Source organism: Typopeltis vanoorti, chromosome 10, assembly GCF_054136105.1.
Source record: "Typopeltis vanoorti isolate ZY-2024b chromosome 10, IOZ_Tvanoo_1.0, whole genome shotgun sequence".
Lineage (NCBI taxonomy): Eukaryota > Metazoa > Arthropoda > Arachnida > Uropygi > Thelyphonidae > Typopeltis > Typopeltis vanoorti.
In genome coordinates, this window is record NC_143558.1 from 24,376,771 (window position 1) to 24,402,835 (window position 26,065).

Below are 26,065 nucleotides of genomic sequence, written 5' to 3' on the forward strand. Positions count from 1 at the left end.
GATATAATCATTTTGTGTGTACCCCAAAGAGTTTACAAAAATATTATGATAGTCCAACACAATATTTCATGCCTAGTTTCCTATCACCAACTTTCCTCCAAATTGGCCTGCTATTTGCAGGTTTCCAATTTGATTTTTTTTTAAATAATTTGATCAGCATATTTGTGCATTACTTAAAATGTGTAGTTTTTTTTTAAAGGAATCTTGTTGATGGTTAGGTTATAAACATATGATTGTTCAAATTTCTGAAAGCAGAAAGCAACAAATGTTAGTTATAGGCAACCTTTCAAAATTTGTGCTGTAAGCTTTGAAGAATAATCCACAAAGCTACCTCCTGGTGATCATGTTACTTAACACCCATAAAAAAAGGTAGCATGTAAAAAAACAAAACAAAAAAAAACAAAAAAAAAAAAACAGAAATTGTTGCAATATTTGTAAATGAAGTTCATGTATATGAAGCTCATTTGGTTAAATTTTAGAATAGTGACACAATGCTGCAATTTCCTGCTAAATTTGTTTGGCAGTATGTGAACCACTACCGTTAACTGATAAGCACAGTTCAGTTCTCAAATGTGTCACTAGCTGTTTCTTTTATTGCAACTGTTATCCCCCTTTCTCCTTTCCAACACACATTTAATTCACATAAAAATAGGGAAGCTGGTCACAATTGCAGGTGACTGCAATTTTTGAGTGCTGCATTCAATATATGGAAAAAAACATCAATTCAAGAAAGTAGCAATTATTTTAACTAATCAGCAAACTTATCATTTTTTTTTTTTTATTATTCAAATCAATAGGAATGATAAGAGAAATACAATACATGTTTCAGAATGCATATCAACTAGTTACATGATTAAAGTTCTGCCTATTTGCTACCTCCGCCTAAATAATCCTGTCCTCCATGCTCCCACAAGAGTTCTTTCCTTCTCCTCTTGAAGTTTCTTTTCTTCCTCTTCCTATATTAAAGTATACATCTTAGTGACACACATTTGAAAAAAAAATTAAAATTTTCTTTCAGTTCAATCCTGAAAAACAAATTAAAAATCATTCTACATTTAACTAAATCAAACCTTTTCTACTTTCAATGTCTATGCTATCAAAAATTAATTTGGCTTCTCAAATTTCCTTTTAGTTTACATAGAAAAGCAAAAAGAAGCAAAGCTGACAATTCATGATTCACTGAGAAAGTTTAACAAGCCATAAAAATGCAATTATCTCAGATTAAAACCAATACCATAAATCCCAGCTTTATTATTAATATCATTATTGCATGGGCACCTCGATGGAGTTTGAAGACTCATTGTGGAATGTGACCAAACTTTCCACACAACATCTATTGTCTCCTTGAACCCATTAATAGACAGAGCACTCACAACAGTCTGGCTGCTCATTCTACCCATTCACACTCCCCAAGCAAAAAATATACTCCTTAAACGCTTACTTAATTTCCAAGGATGATTTCTTGCCCTCCCCCCGTCCCCCCCCACCACCAAGTGCTGAAATATTTGCTCCACATCAATCTACAAAACACTTTTATCTTTCTTTTAAAGTTACATGGCAGTCATAATTCATCAGGAAAACATGCACATACACAGGACATAAGCCACACAAAAGTAAGATAAATCTAAATGCTTTATTAATCGTTTACCCTAGCTTGACCTCTGGTGGAAAATAAAATAAAAATAAAGTTTTATAGCAGAACTACATTAAACACATCTCTACAGTCCTCTTAATAATAAGTTTTTTTTGTGTGTTGGGGTTCTGCTATCATGTTCTGGATGCTATATAGGTTGTAGATGAGTTCTCCAAATTCTTGGAATTACTAATCCATCATCATGTTTAGATTCAGATGATGTTTCAGCATCTCACAAACTTCCTTGAACTTTCAAACCAGGTTTTAGTGCTGTGTAGGGACTTGGCGCCCTTCCAGTTGATTCTGTGACAGGTTTGAAGTGCATGGTCTGACAGGCCTGTTTTACCATAGTGAAGGAATTTAATATGACATTTAAGTTCTTTTTTCCCCTTTGCACCAATGAGCAGGCAGTGAACAAAGAATATGAAATAAAAATGATGAAAATGAAAATTCAGTCTGTTTTACCACTATGGTAAAACAGGCCTGTCAGACCATGCACTTCAAACATGTCACAGAATTAACTGGAAAGGCACCAAGTCCTTACACCACACCAAAACCTGGTTTGAAAGAAAGTTCTTGTGAGATGCTGAAACATCATCCAAATCTAAACAAGAATGATGGATTAGTAATTCTAAGAATCTGGAGGACCCATCTGCAACCTATATAGCATCCAGAACATGGCGGCAGAACCTCAACGCAAGAAAAACTTAATATAAGAGGACTGTAGAAATGTGTTTAATGTAGTTCCACTATAAAACTTTATTTTTATTTATTTAGAGATTTTCCCCCCTACCATCTGTATATTATTATACTGATATGTATAAAAAAATTATTTTATTTTAATTTCACCAGAGGTCAGGCTAAGGTAAACGATTAACAAAGAATTTGGATTTATCTTACTTTTGTGTAGTGTCATGTAGCTTGTGTCCTGTGCATATGTATGTTTTCCTGATGATGACCTCGATAAAAAGGTCAAAACGTCAAGTGGTATTTTCTTAATTATAAGTAATTACTGCAACACGTGTTTTTGTCTCCAATAATTCTTCACTATAAATACAAAACAGTAATTGGAAAGTTTCTATCATATCCCTCTTTTCCATCCATTAACCAACTTTTACAACCGATAAATCCTCAGTCTTTCATCATAGGGAACATTCAACAAGCCACTATGTTAGTCGCATGCTTTTAAGGACTTTCTTCACCACTTCCTCATCCTCAAGAAACCCAGGCGACCAGACCTGAACATAGTAATCCAGATGAGGCCATATCATGTTAGTATATATTCTTCAATAACCGAGTAATCTGATGAGCTATCTTAACAATATGCCCTCAGAACTTCAACTTTCTATCTACTATACCCTCAAATCCCTAGCTTCATTAATTTCCTGGTGTACGTTGTCAATGTAGTACACAGCTTGTAATCTATCCCAAAATGCATAACTTCACATTTCTCTACAGTAAACACAACCGTTATCTTTTGCCCAAATTCTAAACGTTTCGCAACCTTCCGAATCAAGATTGCATGATTACTCTCTCCAATCAGAAGGAATGTGGCCACTCTGAATAGGATCAGAAGATCAGTCCATAACCAAACTCTGCATCCCCTTCATCACATGCTATTTGAAGTAATATCTCTCTTTTTGCAAAGGGCAGGATAGTATATATTTTAGGCTTTGCAGGCCTAATCAATTAAAAGATAATTAAAAAATAAATTAAAGACTTAATTCGGTATGTTAGTCAAGTAAATAATTGTTTAATATCCGGCATGTTTCACTGACTAATATTAGTCAGGGAAACATGTCGGATTTAATTATCTATATTATTATGACCTTTTTTTCTTGACCACTAATACTAGTGGTCAAGAAAAAAAGGTCATAATAATATAGATAATTAAAAAATTGTGTAAATTTTGTTTTCTAACGAAATACAGAATACCAAACCATAAGTTGAATAATTAACCCCTCATATATGTACCTAACATTAAACAGATTTTAGGAAATTAAGAGAAGTACGGGATTCTTTTTTTATAAATTATGATGCTTAATGCGAAATTCAGAATGAATTTTTCTTTCACTTGTAATTCTCTTCTTCACTTTGGTAATCACAAAAAACTTTTGATCATTGATCAAGCCCTCCCCAAAAACTTCAAAACAACAAATATATACCAATGTTCACTGACATAAACTTGTGATGCATACACGTGAATTAGAAATGCATGATGCTCAAAACACTGCCAAGTGTTTTGAGCATTCTGTATCTACATTCATTCATAGTTAATTCACAGTATATGATACAATGTAAAAAGGGAAAAGAGATTTACATCAAAAGTAATAATTAAAGATTACAAATTATTATCTTCCAAGTCTATCTTCAGCTAACTGGTAGATGTCAGATGGAGTTTTACATTTCAGTCAATTGATGGTTTTACAGATGTATTGCCAAAATTGTTTGCATGGTCTTCCTCTACAGTGATTGCCATCTTTTGGTTTGTACAGAATGAGGGATTCCAAAAAGGGCGAGATTTCAGGATGTCTGAGTTGCCGTCTAAGCCACCTGAGTTGTAATTTTGTGGCTGTATTGGCAAGTCATTCTTGCTAAGATTTAGCAAAATTCTACTGTGTTCCAGATTTAGCACAGTAGAGTTAGTGACACAGTCCATCCAAGTGTATCTAAGGATCAGTCAGAGATATGTAGTTCCAAAGGAGTTAATTAGATCTGTCGGTTTTTTTTTGGTGCTTATTGTCCAGAGACCCATACAAGAAGATCGATCTGCTGGTTGCATGACATAATCTTAATTTTGTCTTTAATGATATTAATGATGAATTCCAGATGGGACAGGATTTGCTGTGGAAGACTAGAGGAGCTGTTTATGTTTTCTAATATCATTTTCTGTATTGCTGATGTACGATCGAAGACATTGAAAGTCCTTGACTCTTTCCAAAGGTCTATTGTTGATAGGAAGTATAAGGTTTTCATGACCTATTGAGAATACTTTGAACTACTGGATTCTGTTCTGCACACCAATAAGTTTTGCCTATGCTTTTAGTAGACTGAGATGTTTTTGTGCATTTGTTGGTTCTATATCAATAAGTACATCATCATCAGCAAAGCTAAGATCAGTTATTTGAGTGGTGTGGGTGGATGTTCTAATGGTAAAACCAAGATCTTCTGTGTTGATGATCTGGAGGATGTAGTCCAAGCATACCAAGAACAAACAAAGTGCCAGTACATCACCTTGCAGAACTCCTGTTGTCACTGGAAAAGGATTCAGATGTTTCTGTTTTAAAGATTACTTAGCATTATAATCTTTATAAGGTGCTGAGATTGCTTGTATGATTTTTGCAGGTAGACCATAGAAGCTGAGTATTTTAATCATTGCTTCTCTATTAATGGAGTCAAAGGCTTTTTTGAAGTCTATAAAGATTAAAATGAGTGGTAGGTCTTTATCAAGTGAACCTCCTATGATTCTTCTGATGCAATGTATCTGTTCTCGTGTACGTTGTTTTTTTTTAGAAATCCAGCTTGGTTTTTTCTTAAAAGTGGTATTACGTGAGGTTCTATTCTACTGAGTATCATCCTATTGTAGATTTTAACTGTGACTGATAGAAATGTAATACCTCTGTAGTTATCCATTCTATTAAGATTGTCCTTTTTGGGTATAAGGACAATAAGGCCTTGTTTCCATTGTTGAGGTATTATTCCAGTGTTTAGTGCATGATTCATTATGGTAAGGAGATTGGAATATGTGTTATGTCTAGCATTTTTATAAGCTCCTGTTCTAATTCCATCAATCCCTGGGGACGTTCCTGCTTTTGTTTGTTCTATTGCTATTTTTAGTTTCTTTTCAGTAAAGTCTTCACAATTTATTGGTAGAGCAGTGGTTAGATGCAGGTCTTCTAAGGGTTTGAATGTTGGGGATTATCAGCATTCAGTAATTCTTGAAAGTAGTTTCTCCATTCTTTCCTCAAGTTCTTACTGATAGCTGTCTTCCATTTTTGTCATGTGTGACAATATTTCCACTTCTTTTTGTTTTGTGATGACAGATATGATTTATCATTTGAAAGTGTTTCTAGTATCTCCAGTTTTATTATAATTTTCAAGTTCCTTGCAGTATTTATTTGATTTTATTTGTCTCTGATCATTAGTTCATTGACCTTGTTATTTAAAAGAAGTGGTTCCTTACTTTATTTCTTTCATCTATATATTTTTCAGTTTCAAGAGTAATCCATTTTTCTGCATCTTTTTTGTTGCTGTTTCCAAGAATTTTATTGGATGCTATGTTTATTACTTCAATAATAATCTTATACTTTTCATTAACTGGATCTTTAAGAATGTTTTTCATATTGTCTTCTAATGTACTGCAGAAAGATGCTGCAATTTCTAGGTTATTTAGTTTGTTCCAGTTGTAATGTTTCCTTGTAGGCCTGTTACTTTTTAGAAGTTTTTAGTCAACATTTAATGTGGGCACTGATTATTTTATGGTCAGAGTTTAGTTCAACAGTATTATATGCTTGACAGTTCTTGATTGATCTGATCCACTTTCCACTGATTAGGATGTGGTCTTGGGAATGAGATCCATTTGGATGTTCCTGGATCCATAGTCTTCCTTTTGGATGAGGAAAGTTGGTTTGGGTGATTACCATGTTATAACTATTGGGGTGCTTAAGGGTCAAAGCTGTATAACTGAGAGGAGACCTCCACATAGCCTTTAAAGGAATGCGGAGAACCGACCAGGGCTTCTGACCTAATGTCCAATCCTCACCTTCTCGTGGTGCACCCTGTTGGGTATCTACTTTGATACTGAACGAACGAGGATGGGCTGACAATTTGGGATTTAGCCGACCAAATTGTATTCTTATTGGTTAAACCAAAATAAAAAATGATGTACAACATGACAAAATTTCATGCCGGCTGGGGCGTCGCCCGGTTAAACAAGGCCCCCGTTGTTTTCGCCAGGGAACCAGGGCGAACAGCGAAAAGTCAGCTACTGGAACAAATCTGAAAACAAACTCCAACTCAACATCACCAGAGTTAAAGATCGGTACTATCAACGTAAGAAGCCTGAATGGCAAAGAAATGGAGCTAGCTGAGGAATTAGATAAGTACCAGATCGACATAATAGGGGTGACTGAAACAAAAAAGACCAAAACTGGTGAGATCTTTCTGAGCAATAAATACAAAATGTTATATTCAGGCAATAACAATCAAGGAAAAGGAGTAGCCATAGTATTCAACACAAAATACGAGGCTAATCTTCTTGAATGGCAGTCAGTCTCAAGTAGAGTAATGTGGGCAAATATGAGAATGGGGAACTGGACAATGAGACTTATTTGTGCCTATGGTCCCACAGAAGGTTCTACTAAGGTAGAAGTGGAGGAATTTTTTGAGGTTTTAGAAAAAGCAACTAACACAATGAAAAAGGAAAAGTTGGTCCTTGTCGGGGATCTAAATAGTAGAGTAGGAAATGATTGTGAGACAAACAAAAATATTTTGGGAAAATTTGGAGAAAAGAGCAAAGCTAATAATAATGGCAAATACCTGTTGGATTTCTGTTCAGGACATGGACTGGTTATTACTAACACCATGTTCCAACATAAAAATGTGCACAAATTCACATGGAGAGAAGAGGCTAGGAATAAGAAAAGTCTCATTGACTATGTTATTGTTGATAGTGATGTTTTCTCCCTGGTGCAGGACACCAGAGTGTACAGAGGATTTGAAATTGGAAGTGATCACTATTTAGTCTTGAGCAGGATAAAATTGAATTTCATATTGAAAAGAATAACATGTAAGAAAGTTTTAAAGCGAATAAAAGTTGATCAGCTCTCAGATGTAAACTGTAGACTAAAATACAGAAATATTATTGAAAAGAAAATGAAAGAGTTTGAGAACAGGAATCAAACCTTGGAGATTCAGTGGCAAACTCTGAAGGAAACATTGATTGATTCTGCCAGAGAGGCATGTGGTGAGGTTGTGTGCAAAGATAAAAAAATCAGAACTCCCTGGTAGACACAGGAAGTTAAACAGGCAGTGAAGGAAAAGAAGAAAGCATATCAAAAGTTCCTGGCAAATAAGTCAGCTTTTACTCTTACAGAATACAGAGACAAATGTAAGAAAGCTAAACAGTGTGTAAAACTAGCTAAACAAAAGTCATGGGAGGACTTTGGCAAGAATATAGAAAATAAATATCAAGAAGGTGGCAAAATATTCTGGAGGTTGTTGAAGAAGCTTAGGAATGGAGGAAAGAGTGCTGTAAAAGGAATTAGAGATGATAAAGGTGAAATGAAAACAGGAGAAAAAGATATCCTTGAAGTATGGAGTAATTACTTTGAAAAACTGCTAAATGAAACAAGCAGTGATGACAGCACAGTGATAAAAAACACTGACCAGGCATGCAGTCAGGATTACATATCCATACTTGAAGTAGAAAAAGCCATCAAAGGCTTGAAATGTGGAAAGGCAGCAGGAGTAGATGATATTCGACCAGAAATGCTGAAGTATGGTGGTATAAGAGTCTTACAGTGGCTGCACTGCATAGTTCAGAAAGCCTGGACAGAGGGACGAATTCCCGATGATTGGAGTAGAGCTCTCATAGTACCCATATATAAAAAGGGAAATAAAACTGAATGTGAGAATTACAGAGGTATTTCCCTACTGAGTGTTCCTGGCAAGATCTATGCAAGTATACTTGAGAAACGGTTGAGAAGAATTGTGGAAGAAAAGCTTGGTGAAGAACAAGCTGGATTCAGGCCAAATAGTGGCTGTCAGGATCAGATCTTCACTTTACGACAAATAGTCGAGAAAGCATGGGAATATAACAAAGATCTGTATTTAAGTTTTGTCGATTTGGAAAAGGCATATGACAAGGTGCCAAGAGAGAAGCTATTCAATATGCTGCAGTTATATGGTGTCAATGGGGCATTATATCAAGCAATACTTAGTCTTTATTTGAGTTGTGAGTCAGCAGTTAGAATTGAAGGAAGTACAGGAAGAGAGTTTAATGTTAAATCTGGTGTGAGACAAGGATGTACATTATCCCCTCTGTTATTCATTATCTATATGGATCACATTATGAAGGAATGTGGTATTAAACCTGATATCAAAATTGGAGATGTTAATGTCAGCTCTTTGCTTTATGCGGATGATGTTATACTTCTAAATAAATCCGCTAAAGTCTGCAAGATTCTCTGACTAAATTGAATAGCTGTTGTAATAGATATGGTATGAAGGTCAGCAATAAAAAGACAAAGAAAATGAAAATAGGGAGAATCATTGAAAATGTCAACTGTGTTGTGAATGAAGAACCTGTGGAACAAGTAAAACATTTCAGCTACTTAGGCACAATTTTTACTGAAGATGGTAAACTAAATATAGAAATAGACAACAGAATCAGCAAAGCTGGTATCGTGGGAAGTCAATTGAATAAATTCATATGGAATAAGAAAGAAATTAGTCGGAACACTAAATTAGCTGTATACAAGACTGTGTTCAAACCAATTTTAACTTATGGATCTGAGAGCTGGGTCAGAAGTAAAACACTTGACCAAAGACTAGAGACCGCAGATATGAGAGTCCTGAGAAAGATTAGAGGCGTGAACAGATGGCATCAATGGCAATATCATATTAAAAATGAGGATATTAGGAAAGAACTTGACATTGTCAGCATCCAGGAATGCGTTAGCAGAGCTAATCTCAGATGGTATGGTCACTTAAATAGAATGGGAGAGGAAAGATTAGCAAAACAAGTGTTCTCTGCCAGGTTGGCAGGAAAACGACCCAGAGGAAGACCAAGATATAGGTGGATTGATACGGTACAAAGTGCCTTAGACGATAGAAATATAAGATCTGATAATGTTGGAGTCTTGACAAGTAACAGACTGATTTGGAGGAAAATTGTAGATAGGAAGTTAGTAATGATGTAATTTTTTTCATGTAGTACTGTCATATCCTGTACACCCCTTGAGGGTACATGGCAGGAATTTGATGATGATGATGATGAAGTTGGTTTGGGTGATTACCATGTTATAACTATTGCAGAAGTTCATAAGAGAATGTCCATTATTATTTGTGGTTTCATGATAAGTATATTTATTCACATTTTTAATAGTAGTGGCAATGTCTTTGCCAATTTGGGCATTAAAATCACCACCACCAATGAGTGTGACGTTATGGACTACATACATGGTGCAAAAGCAGCCACAGACAATGTACAAATGGATGGACACATCATGACTGTGTTACACTAATACTGGATACAGCTTGTTCAGTACTATGGATAATTGCAGTTTCAATACTATGGATACTGAAACAGCAATTTTATGATTCTGTCATGAAATACATTTAAAAAAAATTCTTAGCTCAGGCCCATAGTTTGTCATCCCATCTTAGCAGGTGAAGCTAAAGAAATTTTATTTCTTTTTCTCCTAAACTGTCTCTGTAGTTGAAGTCCTCCCATAATAATTACAACTTGCACTTGTGCTAATTTGCTGATGCATGTCTTTCACGTTATTTGTACTACTTCTCTTCCTGATCTCCCTAGTCATTTTGGCATTAGTCACTATCATCAGCAATACTTCTCCTCAATTCCTATTTTCTCTATTCTCCCCCCTCCTGAAATAAACACACACACACACACACACACACACACTCCCCTTAACCACCTTTACACCTTATATTGACTACCCTATTTAAAATTCTCATACTCACTCACCAGCATCAGCCATAATAGCTTTAGCTATCCTAACTTTGCACTTCTACTCTCAATGAACAGTGCTTTCTAAAAACATCTCATGCTGAATCCATTTAAGTGCAATTCATCCACATTACGTAAGTCTTCCCATCTACCAATTTCAGTCCACAGGTCTACAAAACTCCACATCATTCCTTCTGATTCATTTGTAATCACTGCCTTCTCAACTTGCCTCTATCATAGCATGGCAGCAGACTTACAATCTCTTGCTCTTCATCTTTGCTTCTTCCAATAACTCTTTAATATTAAATTTCTCTTTGATAACAATTATAAAAAAATTTCTCCTTCTTTCACTTAGTTATATGTTCTTGTTTCTTATCTAACACTCCTTGCTTTTTTCCTCTTTCATTTCTACCAACTGCCTGAAATTTCTGCAATTATTCAATCTTGCACTATGTCCTGTGAATGATTCCATGTAAGCATGTTATTTCTTTCTTGAGGTCCTCTTTGTATACTCCTGATCTTCTACCACTGCACTTTCAAGAATACTGCTGACACAAATATTTTCTGGACTTCTGTAATAATGTTCTCTACTCCACTACCACATTTTACTCTCTTTACAAAACTGGCACTTATTCTCTAACATTTGATTCAAGTATTCTGTGTTAATAGCTAAATGTGGCAAAATAGGATTTACACAAAATTATGTATAATGTAATTTATCAACTTGGCAGAAAGTTTCTTAATCATCCTTGAATCCAATTTTATTTTGTAAGATACACAAAAGTGTACACTTTCGAAACAGATATTTCAGAAGTTTTAAAGTTGCTTCCTTTCTTATGCTATCAAAGCAAAACCTCTATCATAAATCACCAATAAGCATTACTCATTTTGTTTCTGCTCCATTTAGTTTAATAAATTTACAGCAAATTTATTACAGCTCAAATCTTGTCTTAACTGAAGAAAATTTATTAGTTCTTGTTCAAGCATAGCTGAGTTTGCAGGATGTACATGAAGATAGAAAAATTGAGTTTCTCATCCCATAAAACAAACAGTTTAACATACACACACACACACGATCTGTGCGTGTGAGAGAGAACATGTGGGCATAGGACTTGTCGCCTTATTCATTTAAAATTTGCTTTCATCATTAAAGCTGTTTAATAGGTTTACATAGATTTGAAAATAATTTTTAATGGCACTTGTGACAAAGTAGCAATTATCAGAAACATATTCACAAGAATTAAAATAACTTTATTACTGCAAATATTTTGGCTTGAAACTAACAGGCCATCATAAGTGTAAAAGCACATTCATAAGGTGAAGCATGAACAATGGAATGTTATTCCTTTTTACAGATCTGAGCCATATGTTGGAGCCACCCATTGTCACCAAACAATGGGTGGTTACAAAATAAAATGAAATTAAACTAAAAACAAACGAAATGAATTATAAAATAAATACAATAAAATAGTAAAAAAATGCATAAATAAATTAAAATTACACAGGGAAAAAAAAAAGAAAAAAAAAGGAATTAACTGCTTGCTATTTATCAGGATGAGACTCTCCCAAATCTACAATCAAGGAAGATTAAACACATCTCTGACACAAGCCTGCCCTTAAGGAACCCTGAATCTCAATGGTGAGTCCCAATTCCATTCATTGCAGATGATTCTGAAACAACTGCAAAGATCCTGAAAAGATACAGTTTAATTCTACTTTCTAACATGTCAACAAAGTCTCCTGATTATCCTCCACACAAAAGATAAACAGGCTTCTCTCTCCCTCCATGGTATTTATCAGGTTCAACATGATTGCCTCTGCTCATACTTTGGACAAATAGGACATTCAGCCGAAAAATAACTGCAGGAGCTCCCATCTCCTGTCACTCATAATAAACTCACAAAAATGGACACCACGATATGCTCTGGTCCAATACACGTCTGTTACATCAGTGAGTTTAAATTTGAGTGGTTGTTTAAAGAGAGCTGAAGTACTTATGTGCTGTCCAAACTTAAATCAAAATCACTGTCTATCCATTGCAAGGTTTGGGAAAGTCTCATCCTAATAAATGGCTGGTATCCTCTCCCCCTGATTTTTTTTTCTTTGCATAATTTACTTATGCAATGTATGTCTTATTGTTATCATTTTGTTCCAATACCATTTATCTGTGCTTTAAATAACAATTAGAAAAAAAAAAAACGATAATCACTACTTGTCATCAAACGAATACCTGAAGTTTCCTCTGGTTCTCTTTAAACACCATTAAGGGATCATCAAATTGACTGTAATATTCTAAGACTGTCCTTACATCATCCACACCACTTGAAGCAATAGCTGAAAATATAATGATTTCTTTTAACAGAGAATGCAGTTCATCTAAATACATTTTGGGCAAAGAAAAAAAAACAAGCATGCAAATCATAGAGATACAATATACATAATAGCATTCCTATGTTTTGACATCTTTTATCAAAGTCTAGAGTTGTTTTTGGCTTATAAACCACTTTATACACCACTAAAAATAGTCCAAATGAAACACTTCAGATATATCACTGTACTCTCGATCTAAGCACTCTTCCTTCTATACATTAATGATCCTCTCTTACTAATCTTTAATCCTACCCATAGTCTTGCTGATGACAGACACTCTTGATTCAACAAAACTTTGAAGTGTGTTCAAATGATTCAAGCTTTGAAGGTCTACCATAACCAATGTTATAAACACTGATCTCTTTACCATTCTTAAGTGAGGTGAGCACAATCTAATGATCTTTGATGCTACCAAAACAGTTATTTCTCATAAGAAAGATCTTACTTCACATCCCCCCCCCTCTGCTTTTCATAATATTCAGATCTTTTGTCAAGATCAATTTCTCTTCTTGGGCTGATTTAAACATCCAGCTTTTCTTCACACAAACACAAAATATTCATAGCCTTCTCAGCCTCCTGAAACCTCTCTTAAGAATGCTTCATACTATCCAGAGGGGGGAACTTTGCTTAACAGATGACCACTCATCTATTAAGCAGATGGCCTCATGCCTCTTAATGGTATTTTCATGGATAACGTTTTGCTGAACTGGACCATCATTTCTTCATTTCCTTCTTTCGACTGTAAGAACACAAGCAGGTGCTAGTCAATATCCAAACACAGTTCAGCTTTAAACTTTCGAACCCAAGTCTTTCCAATCAAAGGGCATTATCTAAACCAACTGAGCTATGGAGAATCCAATATCATTTAATCCTTTCATCATTGCAACTGTTTTCATCATCTAAGCAAGCAAGATTCACTGCACAAAATTTCTTTCATTAGTTTTGTAGTATTCTTTATAAGCCAAAGTTTAATGCAGAAAAGTTAAAATGGATTAATGAATTCTTCAAACTCTCTCTCTCTCTCTCTCTCTGGCAACAATCAAGCAAACTAACATCTACCTGATATGTAGTCATAAAAATCAATCATTTTCATTTGAGGAGGGGCATTTATTTGAGCATTTAGAACAGCTAATGAGCAAGAATGATCATCTAAGAAATAACCTAAGTTCTATTCACAGATCCTAATTCTTCATTATATACATTTCATGATCCTGATGTAAATTTCTGATTAGCTCTTTCAAGTTCAAGAGGAAAAAAACCACTCGGCTTCTAATCCTTTTATCAGTGATCTTCAAATCAATAAAGTCAGACAGCGACTAAAGAACAATTCACCAAATTGAGGAAATACATTCAACTTTCCTATATAAAATCATCATGATAACAGTTGCATTAAGCACATGCAGCATAAAGCATTCAATCTGCTTCAGAAGGATATAAAAGCCCTTTCTATTTGATCATGCAGTAAACAGTCAGAAACAGCCTTCTGTTGTTCCAGTACACTATGAAATAAGTCCTATTAGGAAATAATTAACATATCAATCTAATAAACTATCACTAGAGCTTCTCTGTTAAACTTCAATAAAAACTTAACATCGTACTTTATTATTGATTTTTAATTCACACTACCAAACTTTAGTGAAAAGAAAAATATCCAACAGTTCTATTCTTTGAAACAGTTTTCTCATATAACTCGCCATCGTTAGCCATTTTCTGTCCACTGCTGATTGAAGGCCTCTGCCAAAGTTCTTCTTTCTGTCCTATCTTTGAGCTCTTCTATGCCACTAAGTTCCAGCCATCTCTTTATTAAAAACAACACGTAAGTCCACAGTAATAACTTTAATTAATAAATAAGGTAGATATTTCGTACTAAAAATAATAGTACATCTTCAGTGTTACAAACAGATAGGAATAGAATACAAGTAACGAATATTCGGTGGATCACTTATTAAAATACAATGTTGTCGCGAGCTAGGAAATGAAAGAAATTAATAAAGAATTAATATTTAAGATAATTAGTTTTTTAATGATTACATAAAATAAGTCTCCCAGATCTTCAAGAGAGAGAGAGAGAGAGAGAGGTAATCATTTCAATTTAAATTTGGTCGGTGTAAAAAAGCTTCACAACTTTCTTTAAAGAGGCATTCATATTTGAACCTGCATCTATGAAGTAGAATAGCTTTATCCCACTGGATATTATGGGTAGTGGTAATACTGTGTTGTGCTAGACCAGACTTCTGAGGTTTGTTGTAATCAATATAATATTGATGTTCTGTAATTCTTTTTTCCACAGAACGGCCAGTTTGTCCAAAATAAGAAACATCGCATTCACAAGGAATTTTGTAAACGCCAGCCAAAGACAGAGATGACAGTTTATCTTTTGTAGAAGGCAATAAGGAAGAAATTTTGTTGATAGGAATATAAGTGGGAATCAATTGGTACTTTTTTAAAATTCTACCTATAGGTTCTGTAATTCCTGGAATGTAGGGGATTGGAACTCTGCGAACTGTTAAAGAAACCTTAGGTATTGGAATAAGCTTCAATTATCTGTTGGATTTGATTAGGGTGGTAATTATTAGATACCATTAACTTTTTAATGATGGAAAGTTCTTGTTGTAAGATTTCTGGAGAAGAGGAAACTTTATGTGCCCTATTAATTAGAGATTTAAGAATGCCAAATTTTTGAGATGGTGAGCAGACTTTTTATGAATGTATCTGCCAGTAAATGTGGGCTTTCGGAAGACGCTCGTAGATAAGGTACCAGAAGAAGTTCGAGTAAGCAGGATGTCCAAAAATGATAAAGTACCAGAATTTTCCTTTTCCATGGTGAATTGAATATGAGGATGAAGGCTATTTATCTGTTGTAGAAAGGTGGAAAGCTCATCTTCAGTATGTAACCAAATGGCAAAAACATCATCGATATAATGATACCAAAGAGATGGATGAGGGTGAATGAATGAAAACATAGTCTCTTCGAATTGTTCCAATACCAAAGGTTTCTTCAACAGTTCGCAGAGTTCCAATCCTCTACATTCCAGGAATCTCAGAACCTATAGGTAGAATTTTAAAAAAGTACCAATTGATTCCCACTTATATTCCTATCAACAAAATTTCTTCCTTATTGCCTTCTACAAAAGATAAACTGTCATCTCTGTCTTTGGCTGGCATTTACAAAATTCCTTGTGAATGCGATGTTTCTTATTTTGGACAAATTGGCTGTTCTGTGGAAAAAAGAATTAAAGAACATCAATATTATATTGATTACAACAAACCTCAGAAGTCTGGTCTAGCATAACACGATATTACCACTACCCATAATATCCAGTGGGATAAAGCTATTCTACTTCATAGATGCAGGTTCATATATGAACGCCTCTTTAAAGAAAGTTGAAGCTTTTTTACACTGACCAAATTTAAATCGAAATGACTGCCTCTCTCTCGAAGATCTGGGAGATTTTTATTTTATGTAATCATTAAAAAACTAATTATCTTAAATATTAATTCTTTATTAATTTCTTTCATTTCCTAGCTCGCGACAACATTGTATTTTAATAGGTGATCCACCGAATATTCGTTACTTGTATTCTATTCCTATCTGTTTGTAACACTGAAGATGTACTATTATTTTTAGTATGAAATACCACAGTAATTACTTTAATTTATAATTAAAGTAATTACTGTGGACTTACGTGTTGTATTTAATAATTATACTATGCCACAGGTCCCTCTAAAAATAAGCCATCTCTTTAATCTCATCCTCCACCATCTCTTAGGTCTTCTTATAGCTCTTATCTCTGGGAAACCATTCAGATGTTAATTTGGTCCATTTTTGAATGCTACTTCTTGCAATATGACTTGTCCAATGCCATTTGAATCTGTTAATGGTTGTCTCCCTGATTTGAGCTCTGACCCAAGTATTTGTGCTTTCTACCTAGAACAGCTAACCGAGCAGTGTTCAATTTTCTTCTGGGAAGTCCTAAACTTGTCAGTCAATTTTTCAAAGTCCTTTCACTTCCATATGTCATGACTGGAAGTACAAAACTGTTGAGTATTTTTCTTTTAAGAACGATTGGAATGTCTCTTTTGAGTACTTTATGGTGTTTCAAATATCACTCTTATGATAGCTGATATGTAATTTTGTTTTCTCTTTTCGTACATGCTCAAAAATACATATATTTCCAGTTTCCATTTAACTCATCAAGGCAGCAGTAAGCAAGTAAATGTCTCAAGTTCTCTGTTTGATAAGGGTATCACATTATGAATATACAATTTCTTCATCATCATCATCATCAAATTCCTGCCATGTACCCTCAAGGGGGTGTACAGGATATGACAGTACTACATGAAAAAATTACATCATTACTAACTTCCTATCTACAATTTTCCTCCAAATCAGTCTGTTACTTGTCAAGACTGTCGTCTAAGGCACTTTGTACCGTATCAATCCACCTATATCTTGGTCTTCCTCTGGGTCGTTTTCCTGCCAACCTGGCAGAGAACACTTGTTTTGCTAATCTTTCCTCTCCCATTCTATTTAAGTGACCATACCACCTGAGATTACCTCTGCTAACGCATTCCTGGATGCTGACAATGTCAAGTTCTTTCCTAATATCCTCATTTTTAATATGATATTGCCATTGATGCCATCTGTTCATGCCTCTAATCTTTCTCAGGACTCTCATATCTGTGGTCTCTAGTCTTTGGTCAAGTGTTTTACTTCTGACCCAGCTCTCAGATCCATAAGTTAAAACTGGTTTGAACACTGTCTTGTATACAGCTAATTTAGTGTTCCGACTAATTTCTTTCTTATTCCATATGAATTTATTCAATTTACTTCCCACGATACCAGCTTTGCTGATTCTGTTGTCTATTTCTATATTTAGTTTACCATCTTCAGTAAAAATTGTGCCTAAGTAGCTGAAATGTTTTACTTGTTCCACAGGTTCTCCATTCACAACACAGTTGACATTTTCAATGATTCTGCCTATTTTCATTGTCTTTGTCTTTTTATTGCTGACCTTCATTCCATATCTATTACAACAGCTATTCAATTTAGTCAGAGAATCTTGCAGACTTGTTGCGGATTTATTTAGAAGTATAACATCATCCGCATAAAGCAAAGAGCTGACATTAACATCTCCAATTTTGATATCAGGTTTAATACAACATTCCTTCATAATGTGATCCATATAGATAATGAATAACATTGTCTTTGTCTTTTTATTGCTGACCTTCATTCCATATCTATTACAACAGCTATTCAATTTAGTCAGAGAATCTTGCAGACTTGTTGCGGATTTATTTAGAAGTATAACATCATCCGCATAAAGCAAAGAGCTGACATTAACATCTCCAATTTTGATATCAGGTTTAATACAACATTCCTTCATAATGTGATCCATATAGATAATGAATAACAGAGGGGATAATGTACATCCTTGTCTCACACCAGATTTAACATTAAACCATCTTCCTGTACTACTTCCTTCAATTCTAACTGCTGACTTACAACTCAAATAAAGACTAAGTATTGCTTGATATAATGCCCCATTGACACCATATAACTGCAGCGTATTGAATAGTTTCTCTCTTGGCACCTTGTCATATGCTTTTTTCAAATCGACAAAACTTAAATACAGATCTTTGTTATATTCCCATGCTTTCTCGACTATTTGTCGTAAAGTGAAGATCTGATCCTGACAGCCTCTATTTGGCCTGAATCCAGGCCAAATAGAGGCTGTCACACGGTATCTACACGGATTTTTGGTAGTTTGTTATAGTAAACGAGCTTGCTATACTGGTGTTTACTGTAGTCACAATCAACTATACATTTGATTTGTTCAGCTGACTACAGGAGCTTTTTATGTCTTTTTTCAGCTAAATTCCCAAGTAAGGTGATCCACCAACTCAGGTTTAGCCCTGACATTTCAGAAAAACAGACTATAGAATACACATTAGGAACAACACACGATAACAGCATTTGTCTGCTGTACTCTCATCATGCATCAGTCTATAAATCTACTGGTTTCCAGAAATTATGAATGAGTTCCATGTATGCTCTTTTGAAAATGGAAAGGCTTTAGTTTTTTTTTTTTTTATTAATATATTTAGGGCCTCTAGCTCAGTCGCAGGGATGAAACTGAAGGATAATATTTGTTCTTCAGTTGGAAAAACCAAGGTCTGCATTCTGCCAATAATGCAAGGAACCTTTAAACTTTCAACTGAAGGTGAGCCAACCTGTCTCAAAGAAGCAGCAAGGTTTTCCCTACTGGCACACAAACTAGCTAGAAATGAATTACAATCAATTAACAGGCAAAAGATGGGAATAAGAACTAGCTACTCATTCATCTTTCCAGTGGATCTAGATTTGAATTTCCATATCATATATAGTATAAGCCATCCATATAAGAATAAACTATATTTATGTAAAGCTTAACTAATACTGAATTTCTTACTTCAGTGTTTACTTTGAACTCTAATGGAATTTGTCAGTATATCCCTATAATAAACTAATATGGATTATAAAGCATACTTTAATTATAATGTATTTAATTTATCTATTAATTTATTTATTTAGAGTAGCTTTAAGGGACAGCTAAATTTAGTGAACTTTTTTTTTTTGATAGTTTGCTAAAGTGAGTGAATGACTTGATTTAATGGTGTTTGCTATTGTGAAAGTTCCTTATATTTTACATCTTATCAGCATAATACACCACAACTCATTCGGTAAAGTCTTAATCATAGACAACCAAGATAGAATACACTATCATAATTTTAATACATTATGAATCTCCATCGTAAGATCCAAAAAATGGATTGAATGTCATGCAACTCACTGTATCTATGCAAAGCTGTGTATAGCATAAACGAATCTAAAGAATGCTTAATCAGATAAAGAAAACAGGAGAGTTTATACGTGAAAATGGAATCACTATTAGTTATTTCATCTTATTTCAATTATCATTAGACTCACTTCTCAAAAAACTGGCAAGATCATAGAGAATTTTGTCTTCATCACTTCCTATCCATTTCTTCAGTTTTAGAGCATTGCTAGACTGGAGCTGGAAGGATTTGTCATTCCAGTCAACAAAAATTACCTTGGATAAATCTCTATTGAGACACGACAAATCCTATTAAAAAAGAAACATAAATCGCTCAATCAACTTTAAAAATGCACATTTAGAATTAGCCATTATTATTATAATGAGGTTAATTCATAATACTTTAAATTGATAATCAAAGCTAAAAACAAATATTTCCAATTTTAATGGAAATAATTGTTTTTAGCTTTGAAAGTTTTTTAAAAGTTTTTTTTTAAAAAAATAGAGGCTTAATGACTGGGACAAGTTGAGAATGTTAACTAAGGATATCATTATTCTCAATGCTGCTGGTGCATGTTCAGTATATTTTTCTTTACAGTACAGTGGCAATGCCTAAGAAACTATGCTATTTGAGTTTTTAATGGCACTTGTGACATAACTATTACTCACATATTCACAAAGTATAAAGACTCGTTTTTTTTTATTATTGCAAGTATTTTGGCCAGAAATTAATAGGCCATCATCAGTGCATCATTATAATTATTATGTGAAGCTAGAACAAAGAACATTAATTCTGTTTACAGAGCTGAGTGCACTGAGAGGTTTAAAGAGAGAGTTGAAGCACTTTTATACTGCTCAAACTTAAATTGGAAAGATTATCTATGCACTGCCAAAATTGGGGGATCTCATCCTCATAAATGGTAAGTAATAGTGTGCTTCCATTTGCCTCCCTCCTCCCTTTTTTATTATAATGTTTCTTTGAATATTTTATTCACCTAAACTGTTCTTTTTTGTATTTCAAAATTATTTTAATTTTAATTTTAGCTTTAATTCAAATCTCATTTTATTTTGTAACCACCCATATGGTGGCACTCTGGTATGTGGCTCAGCTCTGTATATAGGATTAAATGCTCATTGCTCTAGCTTCACTTTGTGATTATGCTGATGATGGCCTGTTAATTTTGGGCTGAAGCGTTTGCAATAATAATTATTATTATTCTTTTGGATGATTGTATGATGCAAATAGAAACATTTGAAGGCTAGAAGTTTGTACAGATATGCAATTCTGTACAGTGGTCATCTTTATAATATATTTTATTATTTCAGGTATTAAAATTGCAAAGAGAAATTTGAAAAAGTAGACAATATAGGGGGGGAAAAAGGATGATCCCCCAGTATGGAAGATGATTAGTGACTACTAATTCCTCTTCATTTAAAAATTTGTGTTCTTTCTTCTGTCTTTTTTTTTTCTTTTCATTTTGCATTAATGTGCTTATAAGTACAGGTGCTGCTACTTATAAACTTTCAAGAAACGAACAATTTGTAGTTATGAACAATGCACTGACTAATTAATTGCAACCTCAATCCATTCAATGAACACAGAACCTTTCTGTTACAAACATTTTATGATATGCAACAGAAAATGTTAAAGTTCGCTCATTTCCATTCTGTCGCATCAGTGCCAGCTCTAAGGGTTCTGGTGTCTCGGTGCAATTTTAAGTTGATCATCCCTTACTTTTTTTTTTTAAATGCAGTTAAAATTTAAAGGATAAAAACTCAAAACACACATATTTGTATGTAAAATTGTGCACTTTGAAAAATACATATATTAACAACACAGCAAAAATTGCAAAACATACATAATCTAGAATTTGATATGCAAGTTGCCAATTACTGGCTATGAGCAATTATAACTAGAGATTATAAAAACTAGAAAAATTGCACAATGAAAAGAATCATTTAATTTTTAATGGAAAAAGAAATGTATAAAAAAATTAAATGATTTAAAAGTTTACTTTTCTTGATTTTATGGAAGCAAATTCATCCAAAATTTCACTTTCTAGTTTCTCGCAGATATCACCTTCTATTATGATCATTAAGAGTCCAACCAGTCTTTTCTGTGAAATACTGGATATTATATATGTTTTAATTAGTGTCAGTCTTGAAAATGATCATTCACCAGTTGCTACTGAACCTGGAAGTGTCAAAAATAACTGAAGAGAAATTGTTAAATTAATAAAGATGCTTTCTAAACCATCTGAGTATATATATTGCAATATTTTCAGTTGATCTAAGATGTCACTATCTGTACGATGTCCTTTAGAATTTGTATTTCATTATATAATTCAGTGCCACAAATATCCTCTTCTTCACCATCAGTCAGTGCAATTTGTAAATCAGTATTTTCTTAAAGTGTCCCCACCCATATTAGAAATTTTCTGGGAACTGGATAAAAATTTAAATATGTTCAAGTGACTTGTCAAGAGATCAAATCTTTGAGCCAAAAAATTAATGATAGTGTCCACAATTGGAAAAAGAAAAAATGTAACTTTAAAGTTATGGTGTCCCTCGGTTAAACAAGGCCCCCTTTGTTTTCGCCAAGGAACCAGGGCAAACAGCGAAAAGTCAGCTACTAAAACAAATCTGAAAGCACACCCCAACTCAATATCACCAGAGTTAAAGATCGGTACTATCAACATAAGAAGCTTGAATGGCAATGAAATGGAGCTAGCTGAGGAATTAGATAAGTACCAGATCGACATATTAGGGGTGACTGAAACAAAAAAAGACAAAAACTGGTGAGAAATACAAAATGTTATATTCAGGCAATGACAATTAAGGAAAAGAAGGAGTAGCCATAGTATTCAACACAAAATATAAGGCTAATCTTCTTGAATGGTAGGCAGTCTAAAAAGTGATGTGGGCAAATATCAGAATGGGGAATTGGACAATGAGACTTATTTGTGCCTATGGTCCCACAGAAGGTTCTACTAAGTAGAAGTGGAGGAATTTTTTGATGATTTAGAAAAAGCTACTGACACAATGAAAAATGAAAAGTTGGTCCTTGTTGGAGATCTAAATAGCAGAGTAGGAAATGATTGTCAGACATACAAAAATATTTTGGGAAAATTTGGAGAAAAGAGCAAAGCTAATAATAATGGCAAATACCTGTTGGATTTCTGTTCAGGACATGGACTGGTTATTACTAACACCATGTTCCAACATAAAAATGTGCACAAATTCACATGGAGAGAAGAGGCAAGGAATAAGAAAAGTCTCATTGACTATGTTATTGTTGATAGTGATGTTTTCTCCCTGGTGCAGGACACCAGAGTGTACAGAGGATTTGAAATTGGGAGTGATCACTATTTAGTCTTGAGCAGGATAAAATTGAATTTCATATTGAAAAGAATAACATGTAAGAAAGTTTTAAAGTGAATAAAAGTTGAGCAGATCTCAGATGTGAACTGTAGACTAAAATACACAAACATTATTGAAAAAAACAAATGAAAGAGTTTTAGATCAGGAACCAAACCTCGGAGATTCAGTGGCAAGCTTTGAAAAAAAACCCTGATTGATTTAGTCAGAGAGGCATGTGGTGAGGTTGTCTGCAAGGATAGAAAAATCAGAACTGCATGGTAAACACAGGAAGTTAAAGAGGCAGTGAAGGAAAAGAAGAAAGCATATCAAAAGTTCCTGGCAAATAAGTCAGCTTGTGCTCTTAGAGAATACAGAGACAAATGTAAGAAAGCTAAACACTTTGTAAAACTAGCTAAACAAAAGTGATGGGAGTACTTTGGTAAGAACATAGAAAATAAATATCAAGAAGGTGGCAAGATATTCTGGAGGGTGTTGAAAAAGCTTAGAAATGGAGGAAAGAGTGCTGTAAAAGGAATTAGAGATGATAAAGGTGACATGAAAAACAGGAGAAGTAGATATCCTTGAAGTATGGAGTAATTACTTCGAAAAATTGCTAAATGAAACAAGCAGTGATGACAGCACAGTGGTAAAAAACACTGACAAGGCATGCAGTCAGGAATACATATCCATACTTGAAGTAGAAAAAGCCATCAAAGGCTTGAAATGTGGAAAGGCATCAGGAGTAGATGATATTTGACCTGAAATGCTGAAGTATGGTGGTATAAGAGTCTTACTGTGGCTGCACTGCATAGTTCAGTAGGCCTGGACACAGGGACGAATTCCATATGATTGGAGTAGAGCTCTCATAGTACCCATATATAAAAAGGGAAATAAAACTGAATGTGAGAATTACAGAGGTATTTCCTACTGAGTGTTCCTGGCAAGATTTATGCAAGTACACTTGAGAAAAGGTTAAGAAGAATTGTGTTAAGAAAGAAGATAGCCTCTATTTGGCCTGAATCTAGCTTGGTAAAGAACAAGCTAGATTCAGGCCAAATAGAGGCTATCAGGAACAGATATTTACTTTATGACAAATAGTTGAGAAAGCATGGGAGTATAAAGATCTGTATTTAAGTTTTGTCGATCTGGAAAAGGCATATGAGAGGAACTATTCAATACACTACAGTTATATGGAGTCAATGGGGCATTATATCAAGCAATACTTAGTCTTTATTTGAGTTGTAAATCAGCAGTTAGGATTGAAGGACGTACAGGAAGATGGTTTAATGTTAAATCTCGTGTGAGACAAGGATGTACATTATCCCCTCTGTTATTCATTATCTATATGGATCACATTATGAAGGAAAGTGGTATTAAAAGATATCAGCAATAAAAAGACAAAGACAATGAAAATAGGTACAATCGTTGAAAATGTCAACTGTGTTGTGAATGGAGAACCACAGGTTCTCCATTCACAACACAGTAAAACATTTCAGCTACTTAGGCACGATTTTTAGTGAAGATGGTAAATTAAATATGGAAATATACAACAGAATCAACAAAGCTTGTATATTAGGAAGTCAATTGAATAAATAAATATGGAATAAGAGAGAAATTAGTCAGAACACTAAATTAACTGTATATTAGACAGTTTCAAACCAGTTTTAACTTATGGATCTGAGAGCTGGGTCAGAAGTAAAACACTTGACCAAAAGACTAGAGACTGCAGATATGAGAGTCCTGAGAAAGATTAGAGATGGCACCAATGGCAATATCATATTAAAAACAAGAATATTAGGAAAGAACTTGACATTGTCAACATCCAAAAATGCGTTAGCAGAGCTAATCTCAGGTGGTATGGTCACTTAAACAGAATGGGCGAAGAAAGATTAGCAAAACAAGTGTTCTCTGCCAGGTTGGCAGGAAAACGACCCAGAGGAAGACCAAGATATAGGTGGATTTGATACGGTACAAAGTGCCTTAGACGATAGAAATATAAGATCTGATAATGTTGGGGTCTTGACAAGTAACAAACTGACTTGGAGGAAAATTGTAGATAGGAAGTTAGTAATGAAGTCAATTTGTCATGTGAGGGCACACGTCAGGAATTCGATGATGACGATGAGAAATTTCTAAATCTAATGCTAACTCTTTTGCATATTCAAGTATAACATTAAAATTTTCATCCCATCTAAATTCTTTAGTCAAGTCGATTACATTATTTAACATGTTTATAGATGCACTTAAATTTGCATTTGGATTTTAAAGCATTTTACTCACTACACTGATCCTGCACAAAATTTCATACCAGATTATCAATATCAAACAGAGTAACAATATCAAATTTTGAAAATAATTCTACCAATTTTTAAAAATGCCATTGTCTTTCTCATAAATAATATCCGATGTGCTATTAAAAGCTAGATACTGCATTGCAAGATATTTTATTATCTCAACTATTCTATCGAGGACAGCACACCAATATCATTTCTCAACTTCATATATTTGTTCAAGTTTACAATAGACAGTAAACCAATGGATTAAATGATAACTGGCATTCAAATATTTCTATTTGCATCATACAATCATCCAAGCTATCAGTGAAGTCGAAACTTTAACCTGAAAGAACTTCTGGAAGAACACAATATCTTATAAGCAAAAAACTAATCATTGTTGGCAAGAAATAAAATCCAACAACAACAAATAATAGAGAAAACTACACAACAGTGTGTTTCTGAAGAATCTAAAGAGCATATCATTCATGAAGTTGCAGAAATGTGATTAAGGTTGGACTTGGAAATGGCTGTAGAAGAATTAACGGATTCTCATTCAGCTAATTGGTTTGCTAGATAGAATCTTATGAAGAAATTATAAAAGAAAAAAGTATACTGTACAACTTTCTCTTAAGTTGTACAGTATACAGTAAAGTAGGGAATAACTCTAGCCTTACTGTATCTGATAATCTAGGGCCCAGTGCTGCACAGTAGTATATTGTGTAGTAGTATATAATGCATGTATTAAAAAAAATACTGCACTCTTTTTAAAAATTATATTTCTTTTCATAAATGAAAATAAAATAAATCTGCTAATGTCTTTTATTTCCCTATAGGAAATAGGCAAGGCCATTTTAGCCCTAACTTTTGGAGACTGAGGAGGTAGTTCAATCTCCACTGGTAGCTAATCAGAGATAGC

General features: G+C 34.1%; 1 protein-coding gene across 1 annotated transcript in view; it reads right to left on the reverse strand.

The window, feature by feature from the left end:
• Nucleotides 1-761: 761 nt before the first annotated feature.
• Nucleotides 762-26,065, reverse strand: part of LOC150102235 (mitochondrial import inner membrane translocase subunit TIM50-like) — a 66,688-nt gene continuing 41,384 nt past the window's right edge. The window contains exons 8-10 of the mRNA XM_090399168.1: nt 19,666-19,822; nt 12,556-12,659; nt 762-956 (exon numbers count right to left, since the gene is read on the reverse strand). Of these exons, the coding sequence (XP_090255294.1) occupies nt 873-956; nt 12,556-12,659; nt 19,666-19,822 (345 nt within the window). The 3' untranslated portion in view covers nt 762-872. The remainder of the gene's footprint in view (nt 957-12,555; nt 12,660-19,665; nt 19,823-26,065) is intronic.